The 22,530-nt window shown below is 53.9% G+C and overlaps 2 protein-coding genes across 7 annotated transcripts; one reads left to right on the top strand and one right to left on the bottom strand.

Annotated features, from left to right (window-relative positions):
* Positions 1 to 6,730: 6,730 nt before the first annotated feature.
* Slc25a39 (solute carrier family 25 member 39) lies at positions 6,731 to 11,459 on the top strand. 2 transcript variants are annotated; one of them, XM_042673755.1, is made up of 12 exons: positions 6,731 to 6,865; positions 7,963 to 8,062; positions 8,188 to 8,247; positions 8,372 to 8,416; positions 8,987 to 9,096; positions 9,520 to 9,587; positions 9,705 to 9,829; positions 9,985 to 10,158; positions 10,418 to 10,527; positions 10,709 to 10,790; positions 10,869 to 10,949; positions 11,029 to 11,459. In XM_042673755.1, exons 2-12 carry the CDS (start codon positions 7,978 to 7,980, stop codon positions 11,142 to 11,144), a joined length of 1,056 nt encoding a protein of 351 aa, XP_042529689.1. In that variant the 5' UTR covers positions 6,731 to 6,865; positions 7,963 to 7,977; the 3' UTR covers positions 11,145 to 11,459. The 2 variants fall into 2 exon arrangements, with proteins under 2 accessions (XP_042529689.1, XP_042529688.1); XM_042673754.1 differs by having other exon boundaries at positions 8,963 to 9,096.
* Positions 11,460 to 11,549: 90 nt separating this feature from the next.
* On the bottom strand, positions 11,550 to 21,569 carry Rundc3a (RUN domain containing 3A). 5 transcript variants are annotated; one of them, XM_042673753.1, is made up of 11 exons: positions 21,419 to 21,569; positions 17,346 to 17,461; positions 16,582 to 16,730; positions 16,356 to 16,441; positions 15,447 to 15,536; positions 15,259 to 15,339; positions 14,916 to 15,081; positions 14,651 to 14,808; positions 13,759 to 13,896; positions 13,546 to 13,652; positions 11,550 to 12,636 (listed from the first exon to the last, which is right to left on the bottom strand). In XM_042673753.1, exons 1-11 carry the CDS (start codon positions 21,523 to 21,525, stop codon positions 12,494 to 12,496), a joined length of 1,341 nt encoding a protein of 446 aa, XP_042529687.1. In that variant the 5' UTR covers positions 21,526 to 21,569; the 3' UTR covers positions 11,550 to 12,493. The 5 variants fall into 5 exon arrangements, with proteins under 5 accessions (XP_042529687.1, XP_042529683.1, XP_042529684.1 ...); XM_042673749.1 differs by having other exon boundaries at positions 16,582 to 16,715; positions 21,419 to 21,556; XM_042673750.1 differs by having other exon boundaries at positions 12,554 to 13,222; positions 21,419 to 21,556.
* Between the last annotated feature and the right edge of the window lie 961 nt (positions 21,570 to 22,530).

The following is a 22,530-nucleotide window of genomic DNA, read 5'->3' as shown; positions in this document are numbered from 1 at the left end:
GCCTCCCTTCAAATTGCCATCTTGGTTTTGAGGACTGTTTTAAATTGTGTGTGTGTGTGTGTGTGTGTGTGTGTGTGTGTTATTTTTTTGCCTCTACTGGTTTTTGACCTGGGCACTGTATCTTACCTTTTGTTGTTGTTGTTGCTGTTGTTGGTCCTGGGTCTTAAACTCTAGGCTGGGGCGCTGTCCCTCAGCTCTTCAACTCGAGGCTAGTACTCTACCACTTGAGCCACAGTGCCACTTCTGGTTTTCTGGTGGTTAATTGGAGATGAGTCTCACGGACTTTCCGGCCCAGGCTGGCTTTGAACCGTGATCCTTGGATTACGTGATCCTTAGATCACGTTCAAAATAGCTAGGATTACAGGTGTGAGCCACCAGCGCCTGGCTCCCTTAGTTTTTTCACTCAGGCTGGCGCTATACTACTTGAGCCATAGCTTTTTGCTTGTTAATTGGAGATAAGAGTCTCACAGATTTTCCTGCCCAGGCTAGCTTTGTACCATGATCTCAGATCACAGTCACTTGAGTAGCTAGGATTAAGGTGTGAGCCACCAGTACCCAGCCTGAGGACTCCATTAGTAAAACATTCCCTGCTCCCTGGGTCTTGAAAATATCTTCTCACTTCTTGGAAGTTTTCACAATATGCCTCTATCCATAAGCATCAGTATAGTCACTAAACCCTACCCAAACCTGGGTGTGGTGGCTCATGCCTATAATCCTACTATTCAGAAGGCTGAGATCTGAGGATCCAGTTTCAAAGCCAGCCTGGGCAGGAAATGCAGAGAAACTCTCATCTCCAATAAGCCACTCAGAAAACCGGAAGTGGCAATATGGCTCAAGTGGTAGAGTACTAGCCTTGAACTGAAGAGCTGAGGGACAGCGCCCAGGCTCAGAGTTTAGGCCCCACAACTGACAAAAACAAAAATAAAAACAAAGCCAGCCAGGCAGAAAAGTCCATGAGACTCTTATCTCTAATAAAACCACCAGAAAACAGGAAGTGGTGCTGTGGCCAAGTGGTAGAGCACTTGTCCTGAGCTGAAGAGCTGAGCGCCCAGGCCCAGAGTTCAAGCCCCACAACCGACAAAGAAACAAAACAAAACAAACAAATCCAATGCCAAAGAGCTGGGCACCGGTGGCTCACCTGTGTAATCCTAACTTCTCTGGGAGTTGAGATCTGAGGATCACAGTTTGAACTCAGCCTAGACAGGAAAATCTATTAGACTATAATAATCACCATTTAAACACCAAAAAGCTGGAAGTGGAGCTGAGGCTCAAGTGGTAAAGTGCTAGCTTGAGGGGGGGAAAAAGTTCACCCAGCCCTCAAATCCAAGAGCTCTGTGTTTCCCTTTGGAGTATAGTATCTCTTTATGATCAATTCTGCTTTACCAAAACCCAACTTTTGCCTAAATAAATATGCTCTATTAAAGACTCCTCTGTGTGTCTGCTCCTGAATTCTTTTGTGGGTGAGACCTCAGACTTGCCTTCGTCTCTCTTGACTCTCAGAGACTGAGACATGGTATGAGGATAGTCTAGATGATCACTTTTAAAAATTTATATTGGGGGCTGGGAAGGTGGCTCAGTGGTAGAGCGCTTGCTTTGCATGCATGAGGCCCTGGGTTCCATTCCTCAGCACCACATAAGCAAAAAGTAAAAAGCCGGGAAGTGGCACTGTGGCTCAAGTGATAGAGCGCTAGCCTTGAGCTGAAGAGCTGAGGGACAGCGGCCAGGCCCAGAGTTCAGGCCCCTCGACCGGACCCCGAAAAAAAAATTATATTGGTTCAACACAGTAGAACTCTAACCAATGAGCATAAGACAGTTGGCTGCTAGGTCTGACAAATTTTTAATGATTGTCACTGCCTAGAAAGAGGAAAATTGAGAAACATGTCCTTGTTGCCGAAATACCCCGATATGCCAGGACATCCTCTACACTTTCCAGGGTAGTTCTCATCTGCCACCCACCAAACCCTAGAGGTCCCCAAATCTATGGACAGCCAAAATAAGCAACAGCCTCGCAAATTTTCAAAACTGTCCTCTAGGGGGCAGTGGCGCTCCTGTTAGAGCATCTGTCCAACATCCTGCTGTTGAACTCTGAGATGGTTTACATCCAGATACAGAGATTCAAGTCCTTTCAAGGCTGTGTGCTGTTCACTCTGAAAGGCCATCACACACTTAGCAGTTTCTCTCCAGGGACCTTCTGCCATTACAAACAAAACTTCAATGAAGACAGCCGACTTAGTGGATCATTTTACACTGTGCAGCAGGCGACTAGAGAAATTCTTAGAAGTGGCCTGGCTGGCTCAAGCGGTTAGGCACTGAGGACTTCAATGGTTATGTGTGGTTCCAAATTGCCTTTTAACAATAATCCACAGTCCTCTGGCAGAGCCAAACTCTAAGAGCCAGGATGAAATTCTTACGTAGGACTGCCTTTTAAGCCCCACCCAGGTCCCCTGGAAAGAGTGAAGCTTTGGGTGTCCAGCAAGTCCCAACTCAACTTTTCAGGTCTTGGAGGGGTATGTATGAGTGCATGCATGTTCTTCTCTGGACTGGGTTGATCCAGGCTATTATATTTTACTCAATATATTAATTAATTTTGTTTTGCTGGGATCAAACCCAGGTCACAGTAATTCTGGGGATACATACTACCTCTGAAAACCACCACCAGCCCTACATTGTCAGGAGTGTGTGTGTACACACATGTGAGTACTGGGGCTTAAACTTAAGAGTCAGGGTGCTGTCCCTTAACTTTTTCACACAAGGCTGATATTCTACCACTTTAGCAGAGGTTCTAGGTTCTTGGGGCTCTGACTCTTCTCTGTAGCATCCGTGTTTATCCTTGGGAGATGATTTCATTAGCTCCAGTGGTGGTGCCTCATCACCCACAGACATTTCTCCAGTACACAGACTGTTGGCACAGGACTAGGTTTGGGCAGGCCAATGAGACAGTATGGTTTTCTAAGCTCAGAACATTTACATGCACAAGGAGGCAGGGGCTGTGAGCAACTCAGCTCTGGGCCTCTGGAAGGGGCAACAGAACCATCTATTGATCTTCATGTCCTTTCCCTCATGATTTTCAGATTAAGAAATGGAGCTGTAGCATCCAATGTTGAAGGCATCCTAGTGAAGATCCCTGAAGAAGCAAGCCAGAAATAGAATGGGGGTTATTCACTTTATTACTGGAGGCATTGAGCCTCAGAGGTCAGTGGTCACCTTGCTTGACTCCTCTCTTGCTCTCCTGACCTTCGCTTTACATATAAGGAGATAGTAACCAGCCTATATAGTGGATGTTGAGGTGGGCCAAAACCTGGGATAAAAATCAATAGTAGCAGCAGCAGTAGTAGTACTATAGTACTAGTCCTTGAGTGATGGCTACACGCCCCCAGGGGTTCTAAGCTCTTCACTGCTACCAGCTCAGTAAATCCCCATATAATCCCTTTCATTCATATCATCACCACCAGCTCATTTGACATGGAGAAACTAAAGCTTATAGGAGCTCAGAGATTTGCTAAAGCTTCTCATTGGAAACCAGGACCCTGCCCCTGCTTCCCACAATTCATAGCTCCTTTCCTTTCCATCCTGTCCCTTCTCACCCTGCCCCTCCCCTCCCCTCTCCTCCCTTCCCTTGTTTTGCCCTGTCCTCCTCCCATCACTTCATCCTCTTGTCTCTTCTTTTCCTCCTCTCCTACCTTCTCCTGTTCTCCCTACTCCTTCCTTCTCTTCCTCTTCCAACATGGCTCCATATATAGCTCAGACTGGCCTCAAACTTGCAATCCTCCTTCCTCAGACTCCTGAGTAGTGAGATTACCAGTTTATGCTCAGGTTTAAGGGCATAAGGTGATGGTTTGGGAGCAGAGTGATACAAAGCTGGCCTCAGGGGGACTCTGTTTTCTTGCTTGTAAAATGGAAGGCTGAGTAGTAGAGTGGGGAGGGGCTCAGTTTCACAGAAGTAAAATATGACACACAAGACCCTGGTGGTCCTCCTCTGTAAAGTGGGAGGGAATAATGTTTGGGTTGTAGTCTATGAAATTGATGGACCTTGGAGTAAATACTGGGTTTTTGTCTTAACAGTTTTTTGTTTGTTTTTTTGTCGGTCACCGGGCTTGAACTCTGGGTCTGGGCGCTGTCCCTCAGCTCTTCAGCTCAAGGCGAGCGCTCTACCACTTGAGCCACAGCGCCACTTCCGGCTTTCTAGTGGTCTATGGGAGATAGGAGTCTCACGGTCTTTCCTGCCCGGGCTGGCTTTGAACCGCAACCCTCAGATCTCAAACTCCTGAGTAGCTAGGATTACAGGTGTGAGCCACCGGCGCCCGGCAACAGTTTTGTTTTGTTGCTTGTTTTTGCACTGGTACTGGGGATTGAAATCAAGGCCAAACTGTTGGGTTAAATTATTAACTTTGAAGCCAGACACTGGTGGCACATGCCTGTAATCCTAGCTGTCAGGAGGCTGATATCTGAGGATCACGGTTCAAAGCCAGCCAGGGCAGGAAAGTACATGAGACTCTTACCTCCAATAAACCACCAGAAAACCGGAAGTAGCACTGTGGCTCAAGTGGTAGAATGTTCGCCTTGAGCCAAAGAGCTGAGAGACAGTGCCCATACTGAGTTCAAGCCCCATGACCGACAAAAAATGATTAACTTTAAGGTTTTCAAAGGACCTTAGGGATTAAGGGGAGCAGGGGAGGGTGCTTCTTTTTCATCTTAACCTACAGGTTTTTTATGTGTGCAATCCTGGGGCTTGAACTCATGGCCTGAGGGCTGTCCCTTAGCTTTTCTGCTCAAGGCTGATGTACCACTTGAGCCAAAGCTCCACTTTTGGATTTTTCGGTAATTATTTGGAGATGAGTCTCACCCACTTTCCCACTCCTCCACTGGCTTTGAACTATGATCCTCAGACCTCAGCCTCCTAAGTAGGGAGGATTACAAAATCACCAAAGGCGATTTTGTGAATGTTGGTACCAGGGACTGAACTCAGAGCACCCCTTCTAATGCTTGACTTTTTCACTCACAGCTAGTGCTCTACTACTTGGACCACACCTCCAATTTAATTTAATTTAATTCTTTTGCTGGTTAATTGGAGATAAGACTTTCTCAGATTTGTCTGCCTAGGCCAACTTTGAATTGCAAGCCTCAAATCTCAGTCTCCAGAGTAGCTAAATGTGACCACTAAGTGCCAGGCTGATTCGCGCAGGAAGGAAATAAAAAAAGAGTGTCTTTTCTCAGACTCTTATCACCAGAAGCTACTTCACTGGCCATGGAACACCCTCCAACCTCCCCAAACTGGGGTTTCCGACGGGCGGGAGAACCACAGGCCTTTTCCCAGGGCAAGGTTACAGTGGGCCTCTTGCTATCCACGTGCTAACCCAACTCGCGGGGCGGCTCCCGGGCCCGACGGAACCAGTTGGGGCCCGAGGGGCGGGGTAGGTAGTGACGTCAAAGTTACGGCCCACTCTCCTTAAAGGCGTAGAGTCGCGCCCACGTGTTGGTTTTTCTCTATTAGGACCGATAGTTACGGCGTCCAGAAACTTTTAAAGGCGAAGGGATTGGGGGTGGGGAATCCCTTGTGCGTCAGAGAATTGTGTGTCTATCAAAGAAACTGGATTAGAGATGTCAGCGGTGGACTCAAGACCCCCAGTCACCCTAGAGAGACAATCTGAGGTTCCTGATGGCTGGAATCCTGGCTTTTTACCTCTGAGCCTCAGCTTCATCTTTCAAATACGAGAGCTCTTTCAACAATAACCTACTTCAAAAAGTTTTAAGCCGAGTGCAGTGGTTTACTCCTGTCATTCTAGCTACGGGGAAGGCTGAAGTAAAGAGGCTCGCCTGAAAAAAAGCAGGAGCTCCTACCTTAGAAAGCTTAAAAGCAAGAGACGGGGGGCATGGCTCGGGTGGTAGAGAGCTTGTTTAGCCAGCACTGCGCCCTGAGTTCAAACCCCCATTCGTACAAAAGCTCTGAGCCTTCGGAGAGGTAAGAGTGTAAAAACAATCGTCGGTTTCCTTCCCCCTCCCCACGCTGCTCTCGCAGTGCGCGGGGGAACCCCGGTTCGAAGGGGCGCTGTTCACTTTCCCAGGGTCTCCTCGTCCCCGGCGTTGGGAGGCTCCCCGGTCCCCGGCGGCAGCCAGTCTAACCCGGAAGCCACACCCGCAGGCTGTAAGGCGGCTGGGGGACTGCAGCCTTATGAAGTCATCTGAAAATGGGAATGACACGAATTCCTGCCGGATACCGTGGCCACAAAGTTGTAAAACTTCCACCCGGAGCCCGACTGGCTGGCAGATGCTGGCCATTCCGGTGAAATCCTCGGGCGATCTCAAACAACCCAGTCCGGCCGCCGCGGGCCCCGCCTCGAAGATGAGCCCAAGGCGGAGGGTGTGATACCCACGCGGTCTGAAAGGTTCCGGCGAACGTAGGGAACTGCGGGAGCGGCCGTCTGCCTGCGTACTAGTGGGGTGGAGCTCTCGGAAACACGCCGTCCAGGGCAGGTTCGCAGCCAGGTCACCGCGCCGCCGGGACGGCGACCTTGACTGGCAGGCTCCAAGGAGCGCGCGGCCGCAGGAGAGCCAGCCGCGTCCGGGGGCGGGGCTACGGGGGAGGAGCGCGCGCGGGGCGGGGCCAGCGGTACGCGGGGCGGGGCCAGCGGTACGCGGGGCGGGGCCAGCGGTACGCTGGGCGCCAGGCCGGTTGGCCCGCGGGGGCAGGGCTTAGAAGGCGTCCGGGGCGGGGCTTAGAAGGCGTCCGGGGCGGGGCCAAGCCGGCCGCTTTCGGAGTCGGTCTCCATGCGCGGCGGCAGCGCGCGGACCGTACACCCGTCGCGGAGCCGCTATGGGCCCTCCGGGCCCCTGGCATCGCGCCGCGCGAGCACCGGCTTATAACCAGGTGGGCTGGCCGGGACGAGGAGAAGACCTGGGCCTGGGGGCCGACTGGCGCGGGAGGCGTTCTTTGAGGATCCCTGAGAGCCTGAGCTGGGGTTGGAGCTGGTTGCGTGCGGCGGGGCCGGCTTGGACGGCCTCACCAGGCTCCCTGCGCTGGGCCTAGGCAGGGAGTGTCCCCGAGGGTCGGGGAGAGGTCTTATCTCCCTCTCTCTGCTTCTGCCCGGCTCGGCCAGGCCCCCTCCGCCTCCCCGCTCCTCCGCCCCCTCCCCCACCCTCCCGCTTGTATCTGGGGGAGAGCCGACAGGTAGAACGTCCTTCCATCCGGGCCTCCGGGCCCTGGAAGGCAGAGTGGGGGCAGGGCAGGGTACCCTGGCCTGCAGTCCTGGGAAGGCAGATGGACCTTTCTCCCCCTTATCAAACTTGTTTACTCGTTTCCCTGAGTGCCCAGCGCCAGGGCTCTTAACCCGGGACTTGGGACGCACGTGTGCTTGCCTAAGGGTCTGGGGGCTGGAATTGGAGGCCGAGGTTGTTTGTATTTAGTGGTCGCCAAGGTCAAACCCTGCGTCTGTACTTAGGTAGTACCGTAAACGTGTGGTGTGAATGAGGAACTGGCCTTGGGCCGTTGCTGCCATTAACTAGTGGGTGGCTCTCCCAGCTCTCCCTCCCAGACTACTACTCCACTAGTGATCTGTGACAGGTCACCTCACCTCTCTGAGCCTTAGTTTCCCCCATTGATAAAGTAGGGCTGATACCAACTGCTTTCAAACGACTGAGATCTGGGGATTATGGTTCAAAGTCAGCCTGGACTTGGAAAGTCCATGACACCCTTTATCTCTTTAAACCACCCAAAGCCAGAAGTGGAGCTGTGGCTCAAGCCTTGAAAAAAAAGCTAAAGGACAGCACCCAGGCTCTGAGTTGAAGCCCCAGTTAGCCTCCCTCCCCCACACAAAGTTACTATGAAAGTTACTGAGCTACTTATTTGGGTGAGCAGTGGGGGCAAGCAACTGTCTAAAGTCTCCCCTTTCTCCAAGTGCCTGGCCTTTTGTGGCACTTTCTCTGTCTTGTCAGTTGCTGTTCCATTGACTGAGATTTCTGTTTCAGGATTGAAACTTCAAGATGTCTGACCAGGACCCTGGGGGCATTAGCCCCCTGCAACAAATGGTGGCCTCAGGGGCTGGGGCTGTGGTCACCTCCCTCTTTAGTAAGACCTGGGGAAATGAGATGGGAGCACTGGAGATGGGGCAAACCACTGGGGGCAGCTTCATGCTGGGGGTGGAGGTAGGGGGGTCCAGAAGAGAGCCTCAGACCTGCCTCTCTCTCCCCCAGTGACACCTCTGGATGTGGTGAAGGTCCGCTTGCAATCTCAGCGTCCCACTGTAGCCAGCGGTGAGTACTAGCTCCAGGAGCCAGATTGAGGGAGTTTCCTGGGTAAAATGAGGACCTCCTAACGAAAAGGCTCTTGGGATGGGTAGGGAGCTCTCCTAACTTTAGGGGCTGCCTTGTGTTTCAGAGCTGATGCCTCCCTCCAGACTTTGGAGCCTCTCCTACACCAAATGTGAGTGGCCCATTCTACATAGAGTCTGGGGAGGGTTCTGGCTGGAGCTAGCACAGTGTCCCTAGGGCACCCCTAGGCTTATGGTTCCAGACTAGCAAATACTTGGAGGTCACATCAGCCGGTCTTCTGTCCAACACAATAACATCCATGTAGAAGCCAGGCATCTGTGGCTTCCACCTGTAATATTAGCTGCTCAGGAGGCTAAGAGCTGAGGATCAAAGTTTGAAGCCAGCACAGCTAGGAAAAGTCTGTGAGACTTATCTTCAGTTAACCAGCAAAAAGCCAGAAGTAAAGCTGTGGCTCAAATGTGGTAGAGAAAAAACTAATGGGAGGGCTCAAGCCCTGAGTTCCAACCACAGTACCAGCATATGGTACACACACACACACACACACACATGAATATCATATGGTACACACATACACATACACACGAATATCCATGTAGAAACCCCACCCTCTGCTGGCTTTCTAGGGTTAGGGACTCATCACCACCTCCTAGCAAGGTTCCAGAGCTTTGTCATCCTAATGCCCCCTCCCCTTCCCCAGCACCCTCCTCTCTCCAATCCACAGGGAAGTGCCTCCTATACTGCAATGGTGTCCTAGAGCCCCTCTACCTGTGCCCAAATGGTACCCGCTGTTCCACCTGGTTTCGAGATCCTACCCGCTTCACTGGTACCCTGGTGAGGAACAGCACAGATGTGCCTGAGGGACTTGGTGTGGTTGGGAAACAGGTGTAGATGCGAGTTCAGTGTGGGAAGGGCCTCCCAGGAGCGGAGTGCTCCCAGGAGGCTTTTGTGTTTGATATTGGAGAAACCAGAGCCTTGTGCGTGCTAGGCAAGTGCTGTACCACTGAGCTATATCTGCCACCTTCCATGAGGTTTTTGAGGATGAATAGGAGTTTACAAGAGCCAAATTGGGGAGCGGGGGGGGGGGGGGGGGGGGGGAGGGCGCGTGGAGGCTGCATGCTGTGGGCCTGTGGAGCTGCAACTAAGCAGACCCCAGGACTGGGAAGAGGCTATATTAAGGTTCTAGTTGGGCCAGTCCCATTCTAGGCCTTGCTCATGTCTGTCCTCTTCCCCTTGGACTGGCTCCCATTTGATCAGGATGCCTTTGTGAAGATTGTAAGGCATGAGGGCACAAGGACCCTATGGAGCGGGCTCCCTGCCACCCTGTGAGTAAATTCTGGGTGTTCCCTTTTCCTGGTACCTTCTGATCCTTGCTCTCTGTTGGCTGACTGGATGGGACAGGGAAACACTTGGGATTCCAGCTAGTCTGTCTACCCCTCCAGGGTCATGACTGTGCCAGCTACAGCCTTCTACTTCACTGCCTACGACCAACTCAAGGCCTTCCTATGCAGCCGAGCCCTGATCTCTGACCTCTACGCACCCATGGTGGCTGGCGCACTCGCCCGCAGTGAGCATAGCCCTGGGCCCTTGCTTTCCCTCTTCCCTACCTGTGTCTCAGTCCACACAGTCCTGATTCCCAGCCCCCAGGGAAGGGGGGTAGGAGCTAGGTGCTGTCATGTGGGATATGTGACCTGGACTCTTTCTACTCCCCTACCCCTGCAGTGGGCACTGTGACGGTGGTCAGCCCCCTGGAACTTGTGCGGACCAAGCTGCAGGCTCAGCATGTTTCGTACCATGAGCTAGCCACCTGCGTCCAGGCTGCAGTGGCTAAAGGTGGCTGGCGCTCTCTGTGGCTGGGCTGGGGCCCCACAGTCCTTCGAGATGTACCCTTCTCAGGTAGGCAAAAGATCCCTTGGATGATGCACAGTGGGGCTACAAAGCAGGTCCCTGCTTTGTCACCAGTGGACACAAAGTCATTTCTCTGACCCTGGGGCCCAGGGAGGAGGGCAGTTACCATGAGCTCATTCCTGCAGAGGGCCTAGTAGGCTGGCACAGAGCAGATAGGCCTGTATATGCATATGAGAGGGCACAGATGTGGTCTAGGGCCCAACTCCTTGGTCTCACCATTTCTACTGTGTGTACTTCATCTCCCAAGCTCTCTACTGGTTCAATTATGAGCTGGTGAAGAGCTGGCTGAAGAGGTTCCGACCAAAGGACCAGACATCTGTGGGCGTGAGCTTCATGGCTGGTGGCATCTCAGGGACAGTGAGTTGACAGGGTTGGGGTTGAGGTGGCTGGATGGGAGGTAGGGAGAGGCGTGCCCACATAGAACATCTTTGCCCACTGAGGAGCTTGCTTGCTCTTCTTAGCAAACCCGGGGGGACCACCAGGATGCTGAGGATGGGGGTCTTGGGAATGGGGATGAGCACTCTTGCTGTCCCACTAGGTAGCTGCCATTCTGACTCTACCCTTTGATGTGGTGAAGACACAGCGTCAGGTCGCGCTAGGAGCTGTGGAAGCTGTAAGAGGTGAGCTCAACTAGTGGAGCTGACTGGCAGGTGTGGGGCTGAGCAGGGTCTTTACTGAGCTGGTCCTTGAATTTGCAGTGAAGCCCCCAAGTGTCGATTCTACTTGGCTGCTGCTGCGGAGAATCCGAGCTGAGTCGGGCACCAAGGGCCTCTTTGCAGGTGGGTGTCTGTGGGTGCATGGGTACACATATGCTGCCGGGGTCTGCGACCCTGAGCCCATTCTTCTCTCCTGCCTCAGGTTTCCTCCCCAGGATCATCAAGGCCGCACCCTCATGTGCCATCATGATCAGCACTTACGAGTTTGGCAAAAGGTTCTTCCAGAGGCTCAACCAGGAGCAGCCTCTTGGCCACTGAAGGAGACACCGAGATGCCCCTGCTTTTCCATAGACGGGGCTGAAGACTGAGCCAAGTGCCTTTGCCTCAGTACTGGGGAGGGATGCCCCGCCCCTTCTTTTCCTTTCCTTCCAAAAGCCCCAAGTAGCCTCCCCCTGTCACCTAAGCCTTTCTCAGGCACAGTGTGTTTCCTGTTGCTCTTTTTACCAAGACTGTCACTTTTCCTTCTAAGTTCAAGACCAAATCTGAAACTGCCCCCTTTGTGTTCCCTCTGTGTTTGCTGTGGCTGGGCTCCCAGTCCCATCTGTTCCTAGTGTAAAGCCGATGATGATCTTCTGCGGTGCCTGTGGCTGTGGTGTCTAGGCATGGCGGGGGCAGGGGAAGGGGCCTTGGGAACAAATGTAGGAGAGGCTAAAGAGGGTACTAGGTTAGCCAAAAGCCAACCTGAAAAGGCCCTGCCCAACTTCGGGAGTGCCAGGTGTAAAGGTGAGGACCCAGATCTGAGGAAGGCACCAGTTGCTACCCTAATAGTGAGGTTCCTTCAGGGTAGGCCCATTGAGTTAGGGTGAGAAAACTTCCCAAGACCATATAGAGTAGCAACAGAGAAGCCAGAGCTGTGGAAGTGCCTGAGGGACAGGTGTACAGCCTAATTACTCAGGCCTGGGGCCTGGGAAGTTTCTCTCAGAGCTCTCCCCCAGAGGGTTTGGCCTTTCCTGCCTGTGCTTGAGCAAGCAAGTACTAAGTGCCAAAAAGGGGCATTTCGTGTCTTGGCCCAATTAGGGCAAACTCCATATAAAGACATGTCATACGCCACCTGTTCCCACAGAGCCCATGCTAGTTCTGACAGCATCACTATAGCTAGGCTCAGGCACTAGCTCCAGTACCTTCTGCTGAGCTCAAAGTGGGATTTCCCCACCCTTCCACAGATGAAGCTACCCTCAGTCCTCTGGTTTTTATTTGCCTGGTTCCCCCCCCTCCAGAGTTCCCATGTGGGGTCCAAGGAAAGAGTAACCAGAGGGTATGCAGGGACATACCAGAGGCAGGATAGCAAGGGTGACAAGGCTGGGCCATCAGCTCCTAAGGAGGCTGTGGGAGATGACAGTTTAGAGGGAGTCAGCCAGGCATTGGGATAACAAAGAATGGAGCCACTCGTCCCAGGGAGCTCCCTTGTGGCCTCTCTGCCTCCAGCTCTGTCCATACCATTTGCTGCTCCTGCCTCCTTGGGCAGGAAACTTAAAAACAGGCAAAAGGCAGAGACCCCTGGGGTGGGCAGCATTCTTTGGAAGGGTGGCCTGGATTTGGGACTGGAAGAGAAGTGGCAGGTGTCCGTGGCCCCTGGCAGGAAGGCCTGGCACTGCCCATGCTGCTCCTCAGCTGGGGCTTAGTGCTGGGCTGCCTTCGGGACTGTCGCTCACCAGGCACTCGTTGGATTTGAAGCTCGCCAGGGACTTGCAGCTGGGGATGGAGGCCAGAGAGCCGCAGAGGCCAAGCATGGAGGGCGTGGGGTCCTTCCCTGGGGAGAGAGGGTGGGTGAGGCCTTGCCAACCAAACTGCATGTGTGTGAGGATAGGGGGTGCAGGGGCAGGCAATGAAGGAACAGCCCTCCGCCCCCCACTTTCTTGGCCCCTGTTAGAGTGTCATTTTCAATTAAACCTTGACTATGCACCTGCCTGTGCGGGCATACTGCTGGGGACACTATTGTAATTATCAGTTACGTCTCTGTCTCCCCCTGAGGTCTTCTCATTGTCTATTTATTAAACACACTGAGCATTTGCTCTGTTCCAAGCACTGGGAATACAGAGAATGGATGAGACATGGTCCCTGCCCTCATGGAGCTCACAGTCTGGTGGGGGAGACAATCAGAAACACAGTGTGGTGGGTTACATGTCCAAAACCTGCCTTGTCTCAAGATCTAGTGTCATCCAATACAGTGTGGTTATCCAAAGCAAAACAAAATAAAAACAGCAAATCCAGGCACAAGAAAATTAGGATGGGAAAAATGAAGTTGAAGCCAAGGGTGAGGTCAACACAAAATGCATGCGTTGAAGTCCTGGGCATTTGCTCGCTTCAAGGGAACCACTAATTTGGCTCTGAGCTTCCTGGCAGCCAAAGAAAAGGGGGGAACAATGGTCAGGAAAGCAGTTGGAAATGTGCATAAGAGCAAATCAGTTAAGCTGAGAAATTACCCTGTGTATGTGAGGGCGTCATTGGCCAACATATGACTGCTTTTACCAACACCCCATTTGAGATAGGATTGGAGCTCAGTAGAGTTGAATGGACTGCCCCAGCTAGAGGAGGCACAGATGGCTGTTTATATTGGGTTCTTTATACCTCAAGCCTACTACTCAGGCATGGGTGAGAGGGGGTTTGGTCCCCCTAGAGCTATGCCTCAACCCTTGCTGCAGGGGTGTTGAGTGCTCACCAATGGGACCCCAGGGCTCCTCGTCCCGCTTGCCCTCTCCCAGGCGTTGGGAGTCTGAGCTCAGACTGGCCTCGGCTGACAGCGGCTCTGTGCTCATGAAGCTGTGTCTGACAGAGCAGAAAAGCAAGTGTTCAGGCAGAGGCCCCAGCCTCTAGGCCCTTCTTCCCGGGGGGCCTAGCATTCAGGCCCAAACCAAGCCTGGCTAGGGCTTACCTCCTGTAGAGCTTGGAGTTGCTGGCACCCTGGGCCCCATTGAATGGTCCCAGGGAGGGCCATTGGTTGACCAGGGGGGTGATAAGCTCCTTGGAACCCTGGGCCAGAGGGGCGTGGTCACCGGGGATCAGACCTGTCCTGGGAAGGGATGGGGGGTCAGGCCTGGCAGGGAGAGGCAGCAGCAACAGGGGAGACTTGGGGGCTAGACAGGAACCCTGAGTAGCAAAAAAAAAAAAAAAAAATGGGAAGACAAGGTAGAGCATGCCTGCAGTCCCACTACTTGGGTGGCTAAGGCAGAGGGATCGTGAATTGGAGGCCTGGTGCTAGTGGGAGTCCATCTCAAAGAGGGGGGAGGGGCCGTGAGGCAGACGCTGGCAGACAATGGAGGAGGCACCTGGGATGGAGCAATGACGGATTGTTAGCGCGTTAATGTCAGGAGTCAGAGGAGGCAGTGATGGCCCAAGAGTCATTTGGGATGGCTGCTGGAGGGAATCCTTGGTGGGTAGTGAGGGATGGCCTGGCTAGTCAGGTGTTGGGATCCGTAGGGTGAGGTTAGAGTCACTGCACGGTGGGAGACGGGTCAGAGGGTCTAGGAGTCAGATCAGTGTTAACAATGGGAGTGAGGCAACCCTGTTGGGGGTCACTGAAGGAAGTTATGGGCCACGAGGCACGCTGGAGGCCCTGCAGCAATGGACAGTGCCCTAGTGATGTGGGGAAACGGAAGGTACCCAGTTGAGAGTGTTTGGAAGCCGCTACCAGGGTATTGATTGGGGCAGAGGCGAGGGGTTCGGTGGGCTGATACTGGTGAGCTGGGTGTTAATGTCAGTGATGCCAGTAATGGAGTGATGATGGGGTTCACCGGGGTCAGAGGTCAGGGCAGGCGGCGGCTCACAGCTGCTCCTGCAGCTCCAAGATCACGCCTTCGAGCTCCCGCTTCTCGCGCTGGTTCTGGGCTGCGGCCTCCTCCAGCTGCAGCTGCAGCCTCCGGTTCTCGGCCTCCAGGTCCTTCAGTTGTGACTCGCGCAGACGCACCAGCTCCTCCAGGTAGCCCTGCGGGGTGCCGGCTCAGCCCGGGAACCAAAGGCGAGTCCCAGCGGTGACCCCGGCCCGCTCATCCCCCGCCCCGCGCCCCGCGCCCCCGGCCGCGCAGTGAGCACCTTCTGCGCGTACACAATGCGGAACTTCTGCTCCATCTTGTGCCACTTGTTGTACCAGCTGTCCTCGTCGGTGACGAGAGGCAGGTAGGGGTGCTCGGGAGAGTTATCCTCACTCGTGCTGCTCTCGGCACTGTGCCGCTCCTCCTCGTCCGTCAGGTAGTCATAGCTTGGGCGGGAGCAGTAGGTGGGGCTGGCCCCGCCCGACAAGCCCCGCCCACAGCCGCGTCTTCGCCCACGGCCTGGCCACGCCCCCACGATGGACCCCGCCCTACGACAGGCCCCACCTCCCGAGGATGCTCTGCTCTGCTCCTCCCCATCTCACCGCCACAGTGGGGCTACTTACCTCTGGGTGAACTTTAGGTAGGGCGTGTAATCAATGACCACGGGAGTCTTCCCATCCAGGACTTCTCCCTTTAGACAGAAACTGGGGTAGAAAAGCCATGCGTTAGGGGAGGCAGTGAGAGGTGGGGGCAGTGGATGGGACAGCAGCCTCTTCCCCCCCCCCACCCCCCGCACCACGCAGACCCCCACCTGAAGTCGATGGCGCTCAGTCCGATCAGCATGCCAGTGAGGAGAGTGGCTTCCTCCCGCAGCATGATGGCTCCGGAGTCGTAGAATCGCCTGTGGGGGATGGAGAGGTGGGGGGCAGCAACACCCAAGAGCCCTCTGCCCAGAACTTCACCTGCCCTGCTAATGAGCTAGTGCCTATGTCCCCCACCGACTAGAACACCTATCCCTTGAAAAGAGACTCTCGATTTTCCTTTGAGCCACCCCATCCAACAAAGAACTGGGTCACCCTGGTCCTTTAAGCCAGAAAACAAGTCTTAGTCATTAGTGCTTAGCATACAGTAGATACTCAAAAAATTAATTAATTTGAAATGTGGAAACCTGAGGCAGAATGTAGTAAAAAAAAAAAAAAATCAGGTTGTGTGTGACCGTGTGGGAAGTGCTGGTACATTCCCTCTCCCATCCCAGACAGCTCCCCATTATGACCTGGGGTCCTGGGTCCTGATGCTAGGGATCCAACTTCCCTGTGAACCCACAGTTGGGCACTGATGCTCTGCATGTTGGCACTACGATCTTGGGAAGCAAGTACAAAACAACTACCACTGGAGTGGCAGTGCTGAGTGTTGTAGGTCAGGGCTGAGTGTTGTAGGTCAAGGCACAAGACCAACAACAAAATGGTACATAACTGAGGCTTGTTCAGAGGTGAGTCTGAGCATAGATTGGGCATGATAGGAGCAGGACTAGCAATGATAGCAGGTAATAGCACTAGACTTTGCTTTGGAAGAGGTGGTGAGGGTGCTGGAAAGTGTGTGTCAGGACTTCAGGGCCCAGGGTGACCCATGAATGATATGAAAAAAGGAAACTAGAAGTGTATGCTGGGACTTGCAGTCTAGGTAGGCAGTGAACACACACTGCTCTCCCAAGAGGTCTGACCTGGTAGTCCGGGTGTCCCGCAGAGCTGTGGTGATGTATTCTGACATGCGCTTCTCCATCAGTGCCACCCGGATCCATGCCCGGCCCTGGAAAGCACATTCACCTTTACCTGATGTCTCATAGGGTCCATATGTCCAGCACTTCTCCCCAGTGTTGAGGGTGGGGGAGGGACCTCCTGTGTCCAGAGCAGGGAACATTGCTTAGTCCTGCCCATCATGGGCCCTACCTTGGCTCGGGCTGTACTGATGTTCTCCATGTTCTCAATGCTGCTCACACAGTTGTTGGGCACTTTGCTGCAGGCCAGTCGGATATAGTCCCAGAAGCCCCGCTGCCCATCTGAGCTGAACCAGCTCACTGGACCTGCTGGGGCACAGGCTGAGCCAGGGCAGGGAGGAGGCTCAGCACGACCAGGGAGTTTGGAGAGGGTGAGTGCAATGAGGCACTCACATGCATTCAGTGTAAGCTGTCATTCATACATATACCACCTCCCCAAACCCAAACACACAGCAAGCAGAGAATAGACACCATACATCTATGTGCCATCAATGGGGCTATGGACAGAGGCCCTCCCCTCTTCTTAGCTTTGTGCTTTTGTTTCTGTACATGGCCCAGAATTGGGGCCAAGAGTTAGTGATGGGATTCAGAAACCTCTGGAGGAAGGGGCACTGGTGTTTCATGCCTGTAATCCTAGCTACTCAGGAGGATGGGATCTGAGGATGGCAGTTCAAAACCAGCCCAGGCAGGAAAGTCTGTGAGACTCTTCTCTCCAATTACCCACCAAAATGCCAGAAGTGAAGGTGTGGCATACATGGTAGAGTGCCAGCCTTGAGTCAAAAAGCCAAGCAAGAGGCTCTGAGTTTAAACCTCAGTACCAGCACACACACAAAAAGAAAACTATAGAGGATATCAGAATGGGTGTGATGGGAGTTAAAGGCTGAAAGTTGGAAGGGGTAGGCAATGGGGTTGGGGGGGACAGAAATCCAGACTCACCTTTGAAACGGTGACTGAGGATCTGCTCCAAAATGGCTGCAAAGTTAACAAACTCCTCTGATGAGTCATCGATGGGCTCTGTCGTATACTTCTCCAACAGGGTTTTCACAGAGAACCTGGTCGAGGGGTTGGAGAGAGGGTGGTGAGAAGACAGAGAGGTGTGGTAGAGGAAGGGTATCTGGCAGAGAAGAGATCATAAAGGGCATGGATGTGGTGGGAAGATTGGTGAGACTTAGAATGGCCATGGAAATCCCATGCTTGGTGGAGTGAGGAGGGGGTGACAGGTGAAAGACTAATTGACAAAGTAGGTGACAAATGAGGTGACAGCCAGAGAAAGGAAGATTCAGAAACAAGGGATGAGAAGGGATGACACAAAAAAACATCTTGGGAATTGTCCCCAAGCCCCTTCCTGTTAGAGCACCCTGCAGCCACATTCTCCCTCTGTGAGTCAATCATCAACCAAGAGTCAGAAAGCAGCTTGTGCTCTTGCCCTGAGTTGTCTTCTGGAATAACTGTTCCTCTAGGATGGGGTGGTCACCTGTGCCAGGACATGTGAGCTAGAGCGTGCCCACACAGAGCGTGGGCATACATGGTTGGACAGGTGGGCTCTAGGCTCACAGATCTCTCCCTTCATTCTTTCTCTGGGCTTGGCCACCCACACACCAGCTGCCCAGAACCAGGCGGTGCAGAGCAGGGAGGGAGGGGGTGCAGGGTGTGAGTCTGGCACACATACTGGGTGGAAAGGGGCATTGGCAGAAGATTCCTGGAAGGGCCTTGAGGGCCCGGATGCTGACTTCTCAGGGAGGAAGGGAGCCAAGGGAAGCAAATGGGCTTGAGGGGCTGGAGCCAAGCAGCCCCTGTCACTCTCTCCAACCCTGCTCCAAGCCTTCCACTCCGGCTGCAGTCCCTGCCCTTGCAATCTTGCCCTCCCTGTAGTGCAGTGAGTCAGGGTGAAGACACACTCCTAAAATTCTCTCCATTGTCCTGTTGTGTGTGGCAGAGCAGAACCATGCAAGCTAAGGGTGTTGGGAGATGTTTGGAACTGTGCTTTTATTCTTCCCTGGTTTATCAAGCCCTGTGATGGTCCAGTATTACATCTGACATGTATCCAACCCCACACCACAGCCACGGGAAATAGATTATTTTTCAGGTCTGGGGCTTGAATTCTGATCTTAGGCACTGTCCCTGAGCTTTTTAGCTCAAGGCTAATGTTCTACTACTTGAGCCACAGCTCCACATCTTTTGTGTGTGTGTGTGTGTGTGTGTGTGTGTGTGTGTGTGTGTGTGTGTGGTTAATTGGAGATAAGAGACTGATGGACTATCCTGCCTGGGCTGGCTTTGAACCATGATCTTCAGATCTCAGCCTCCTGAGTAGCTAGGATTACAGGTGTGAGCCACCTGCACCAGATTGGGAAACAGATTTTAGTGCCACTACCATCTCCATTTCACAGAGATGGAGGCCTATGAGGTTGACGTGTCTGTTCAGAGTCACAGCCTTGAGGAGTCAAGAGCTAGATCCTATTCCAAATCCCTTGCTCTTGCAGCTACATCTCGTGGCCTCTTGGTGGCTGTCACAATGACTGAGGCCCTGAACATCCTTTGCCTGCTCTACCTCTGTCCTCCACTCTGAAAGCCTCCAGCCCTACAGCACTGGCCCTAAAGCTCTCGGGCAATGACAAAACCAAGCCTATGCCCCCACCTTCCCTTTGGGCTTAGAGTGGGTCTGGTTTATCAGAGCCAAGGGCACAGGAGAGGCAGCCTCTTAGGTACTAATCCAGTCTCCCTGGGTGCAAACAGGAATAATAGCACTGGCCTCAGTACATTTTGATTCAGATCCTAGTCAGGAAAGAGAGGGAGTGTGCATGGGCTGCTGGGCCAGAGTGGAGAGGAGCTGAGCTGAGCCGGTAATGAGAAAGCTGGCTCTGCCAGAAGGAAGCTAGTGGTTAGGACATTATCTGGGCTTCATTATACAATCCCTACAACTTGATTTCCTCAGGTCATCTGGGTCAGACCTCAATGGAGGCATGGGGTAAGTCAGAATGGCTGCCAGCTGGTATCTGTTCTCAGGAGTGCTGCAGAGCTGCTCAGAACCCCAGGAGCCCCAGGGTATGCTCCCTCTTAGGAGGTGCAGTGGCTGCTGTGTGTTACCATGGAGATAGTGAGGCCAGGCCCCAAGGGAGCCCTCGGCCTGCTAAAGGGAGCTGTTCTGGGAGCCCAAGGCAAACCACATGATGGTGATGAGGTATCAGGGGCCCCCAGGGTTTCTGACTGTTGTTATGTCCCTAATCCCCTAAAATTTAATCTCTTGTGCCCCCTCCCAGCTCTGAGCTGCCTCCAGTCTACCTGAACCTCTGCTTCTCTAGCCTGGGCCAAGGGAAGTCCCCTCCTCCACACCCTCAGCTATCCTAGCAAGCAAAATCATTGAGAGGAACCTGGGGAGGTCAAGAGCCAAGAATGGGGACTGGGTAGGACTCAGGTAGTGGAGTGCTTATTTATGTGTGAGGTCCTGGGATCAATAGCCAATAATGAGTTTAAAAAAAAAAAAAAGGCCAAGAGAAGGACAGGATATCCGCAAGACCGGCTGTTTCTGTGTGCCAGACACTGGTCTGGGCTCCTGGTGCACCATCACCATTCTTTGGTAGGTTTTTGCATCTAAAATTGGTCTGCTAAGGCACTCAAGGCCCAGAGTAGTTAGAAGACTTCCCCAAAGCTGCAAAGCGAGGAACTGAAGTAAAAGCTAGAAACTATGGCCATCTTCTCTCTACACCACATCAGTAGTTTAGAAAGTGATAAGGGCAGAAGCCATGGCTGTGCTTTGGGCTGGGGCATGGCTGCACTTATTCCAAATCTTTACCCACGGCTGATGAGCACAGCCCTGTCTGACACACTAGGGATTATGATGCTATAAATCAGATACAGCATGGCTGGGTGTGTGCCCAGGAACCTGGAAGAAGCTTTGGACACCAAGAGCCAGGGCATCAGGTGGGCATTGATTCCCAGGAGGAGGAGCTGGGCTGAGTTCTGTGTGCCAGCAAGTGGGATGGGCAAGGAAAGATAATACAGCTCTTCGCCCAAGAGGACCCTATCATAACAGGGGAATATGGGAGGCAGGGAGGCTGCAGGTGGAAAAGGCAGCTGGCATGTGGCTCCTAAAGGGAGAAGCGAATGTGAGTGGGGGTTTGGGAAAGAGCCCGCACAGCTGGCAGTTTCCTGACCTGGAGGCAGAACAGGGAGGATGAGGCACTGCAGGGCTGAAGTGGGAAACATCACTTCCTGCCTCCCAAGAAAGCTGTGAATTTTCCCAGCCCTACCACAACCCCACCCTCAAGGGCTGATGGTTCTAGCCAATCACTGCTTGACCAGGGAAACCAGGCTTCTTACAGGTAGGCCTAGGTTCTTCCCATGGCAAGGAAATGACCCTTGACCTTCACTGGATAGACTCAGGAGCTTTGCCCACAAAGCCAGTGGACCCTGCCACAGGCTGCAGAGTGGGAGGGAGGGTACCATCCCTACTCCAGGGTTGAGAATCAGAAAGTTTCCCAGGAAAGCCCCATTCCGGAGAAGCCAGCTGACAGGGGCAGCCGTGAGGATACTTAAAGGGCATTCACCCACCCCCAACTCCAGGATTCCCCTCGTCCACTCAGCCCCCATCCCCAGCATGGGTACCAGACATCCCTCCCCCTCCCCCTCACACACAATGTCACTTCCTGGTTCCATCAGGAAGCTGCAGTGCCAATTAGACACCTCTCCCTCCTCTCCTTCCCCCTCTCACTCCTCACCACCCTCCCCTCCTCCCTTCTTCCCTCCTCCCCCCCCCCCCCCCCCCGTAGGCCTCAGGCCGGGTTGAGGCCTGGTTTAGCCTAAAGATGGGCACCAGACTTCAAACCTGCTCCAGGTTCTGGGCCTGGGGGAAGGGGTCAATGATCGCGTTCTTTTTAGCCCTTTGCTTTGCTTCTCTTGATTTTCTTCGCCACTGCTGGGCATCCTTTGCCGGCATGCTCTGTCCAGATTTCCCACGTCTGCCCCAACCCCTCTCCCTGAGCACCGCGCCCCCACCCGCCAGCGGCGCCCACCTGCACACGGTGATCAGGTTCCTACGTTCCACGACCACGTTGCGGGAAGATGCTTTCTTGGAGGGCAGCCCCAGAGCCATGGTGATCTGGACAAAGCTCGCTTCCATCCAGATGTTCAGCCACTGCTGCTGCCGCCTGCTGCCCCTCACCCCCACCCGGCCCAACGCCCCGGTCCCCTCACCAGATCAAGACTGGGCCTTCTGCCCTCCAGGGCCCCTCCACCCCGTCTCAGCCATCTCTCGGCCTCGGACTCCCGGTGCCCGGCCCCCTCGCTCCCTCCCCCGGCAGCGATTCCGAGCAAAACAAGGCCGGGGAGGGAGCTCTCCGAGGTGCTGAGCCGGGGCCTGTCACCCCCCTCCCCCAGCCGCCCGCCCCCCTCGCCTGGTGACGTCAGGGGCATCTGGCCACGCCCCTTGAAGGCCAAGGACCAATCGCAAAGGGTGCAGGGTGTGGGGGGAAGGGAAGAGGAAGGCCTGGGGGCCTCCAAAGGGAACGGAGGGGGGTCCCCAAGAGAGGCAGACATGGAAGGGAGCGGAGACTTTGCCTCCACCCCCACACTCAAGGCTCGAGACTCCTTGCCAGGTGGCTCTGAGCTCCGGAGCCTCTAGGCCTCCTTAGCTTCTGATCTGCGGTCCGTGGTGTCTGTCTCTGATTTCGCCTTGTTGCCTGGGGAATGGAGGTCCTCACCTCCTGTGTGCTCATCTCAACCCCGACCCCACCCCCCCGCCCCCCCACTCACTCAGCCTCAACGTTCCTTGCGAGGCTGGGGTTGTATTCAGACAGCTCAAGGGGCCTTGAGTGCTAACCCTGGGGGCTAAGGATCGAATGTAGCTGTCGGTGCCTGGAGTGGACTTGTCTGCGTTAATCGGACAAAACAACCTCTCCTAGGGTGGAGGATGGGAGCTCAGAACAAACCATCTTAGTCCAGGGCCTGGAATGACAGGCACAGAGGACTCCAGAGTTCCGGCAGCTAAAGACCTTGGTGTCTTCACCCACCTTAGAGCTGCCCATGCCCAGGCAACAGAGGAGTGGCAGCCACCAACAGGCCTGAGGGTTAACCCCTTGGCTGCCAGCACTGCTGCTTGGTACCATCACCCTCAGGTCCTATGAAA

Source organism: Dipodomys spectabilis, unplaced genomic scaffold, assembly GCF_019054845.1.
Source record: "Dipodomys spectabilis isolate Male_0828 unplaced genomic scaffold, ASM1905484v1 ptg000018l, whole genome shotgun sequence".
Classification (NCBI taxonomy): Eukaryota; Metazoa; Chordata; class Mammalia; order Rodentia; family Heteromyidae; genus Dipodomys; species Dipodomys spectabilis.
The sequence above is the reverse complement of the archived record's forward strand: the minus strand, read 5'-3'. Positions and strand labels throughout refer to the sequence as shown.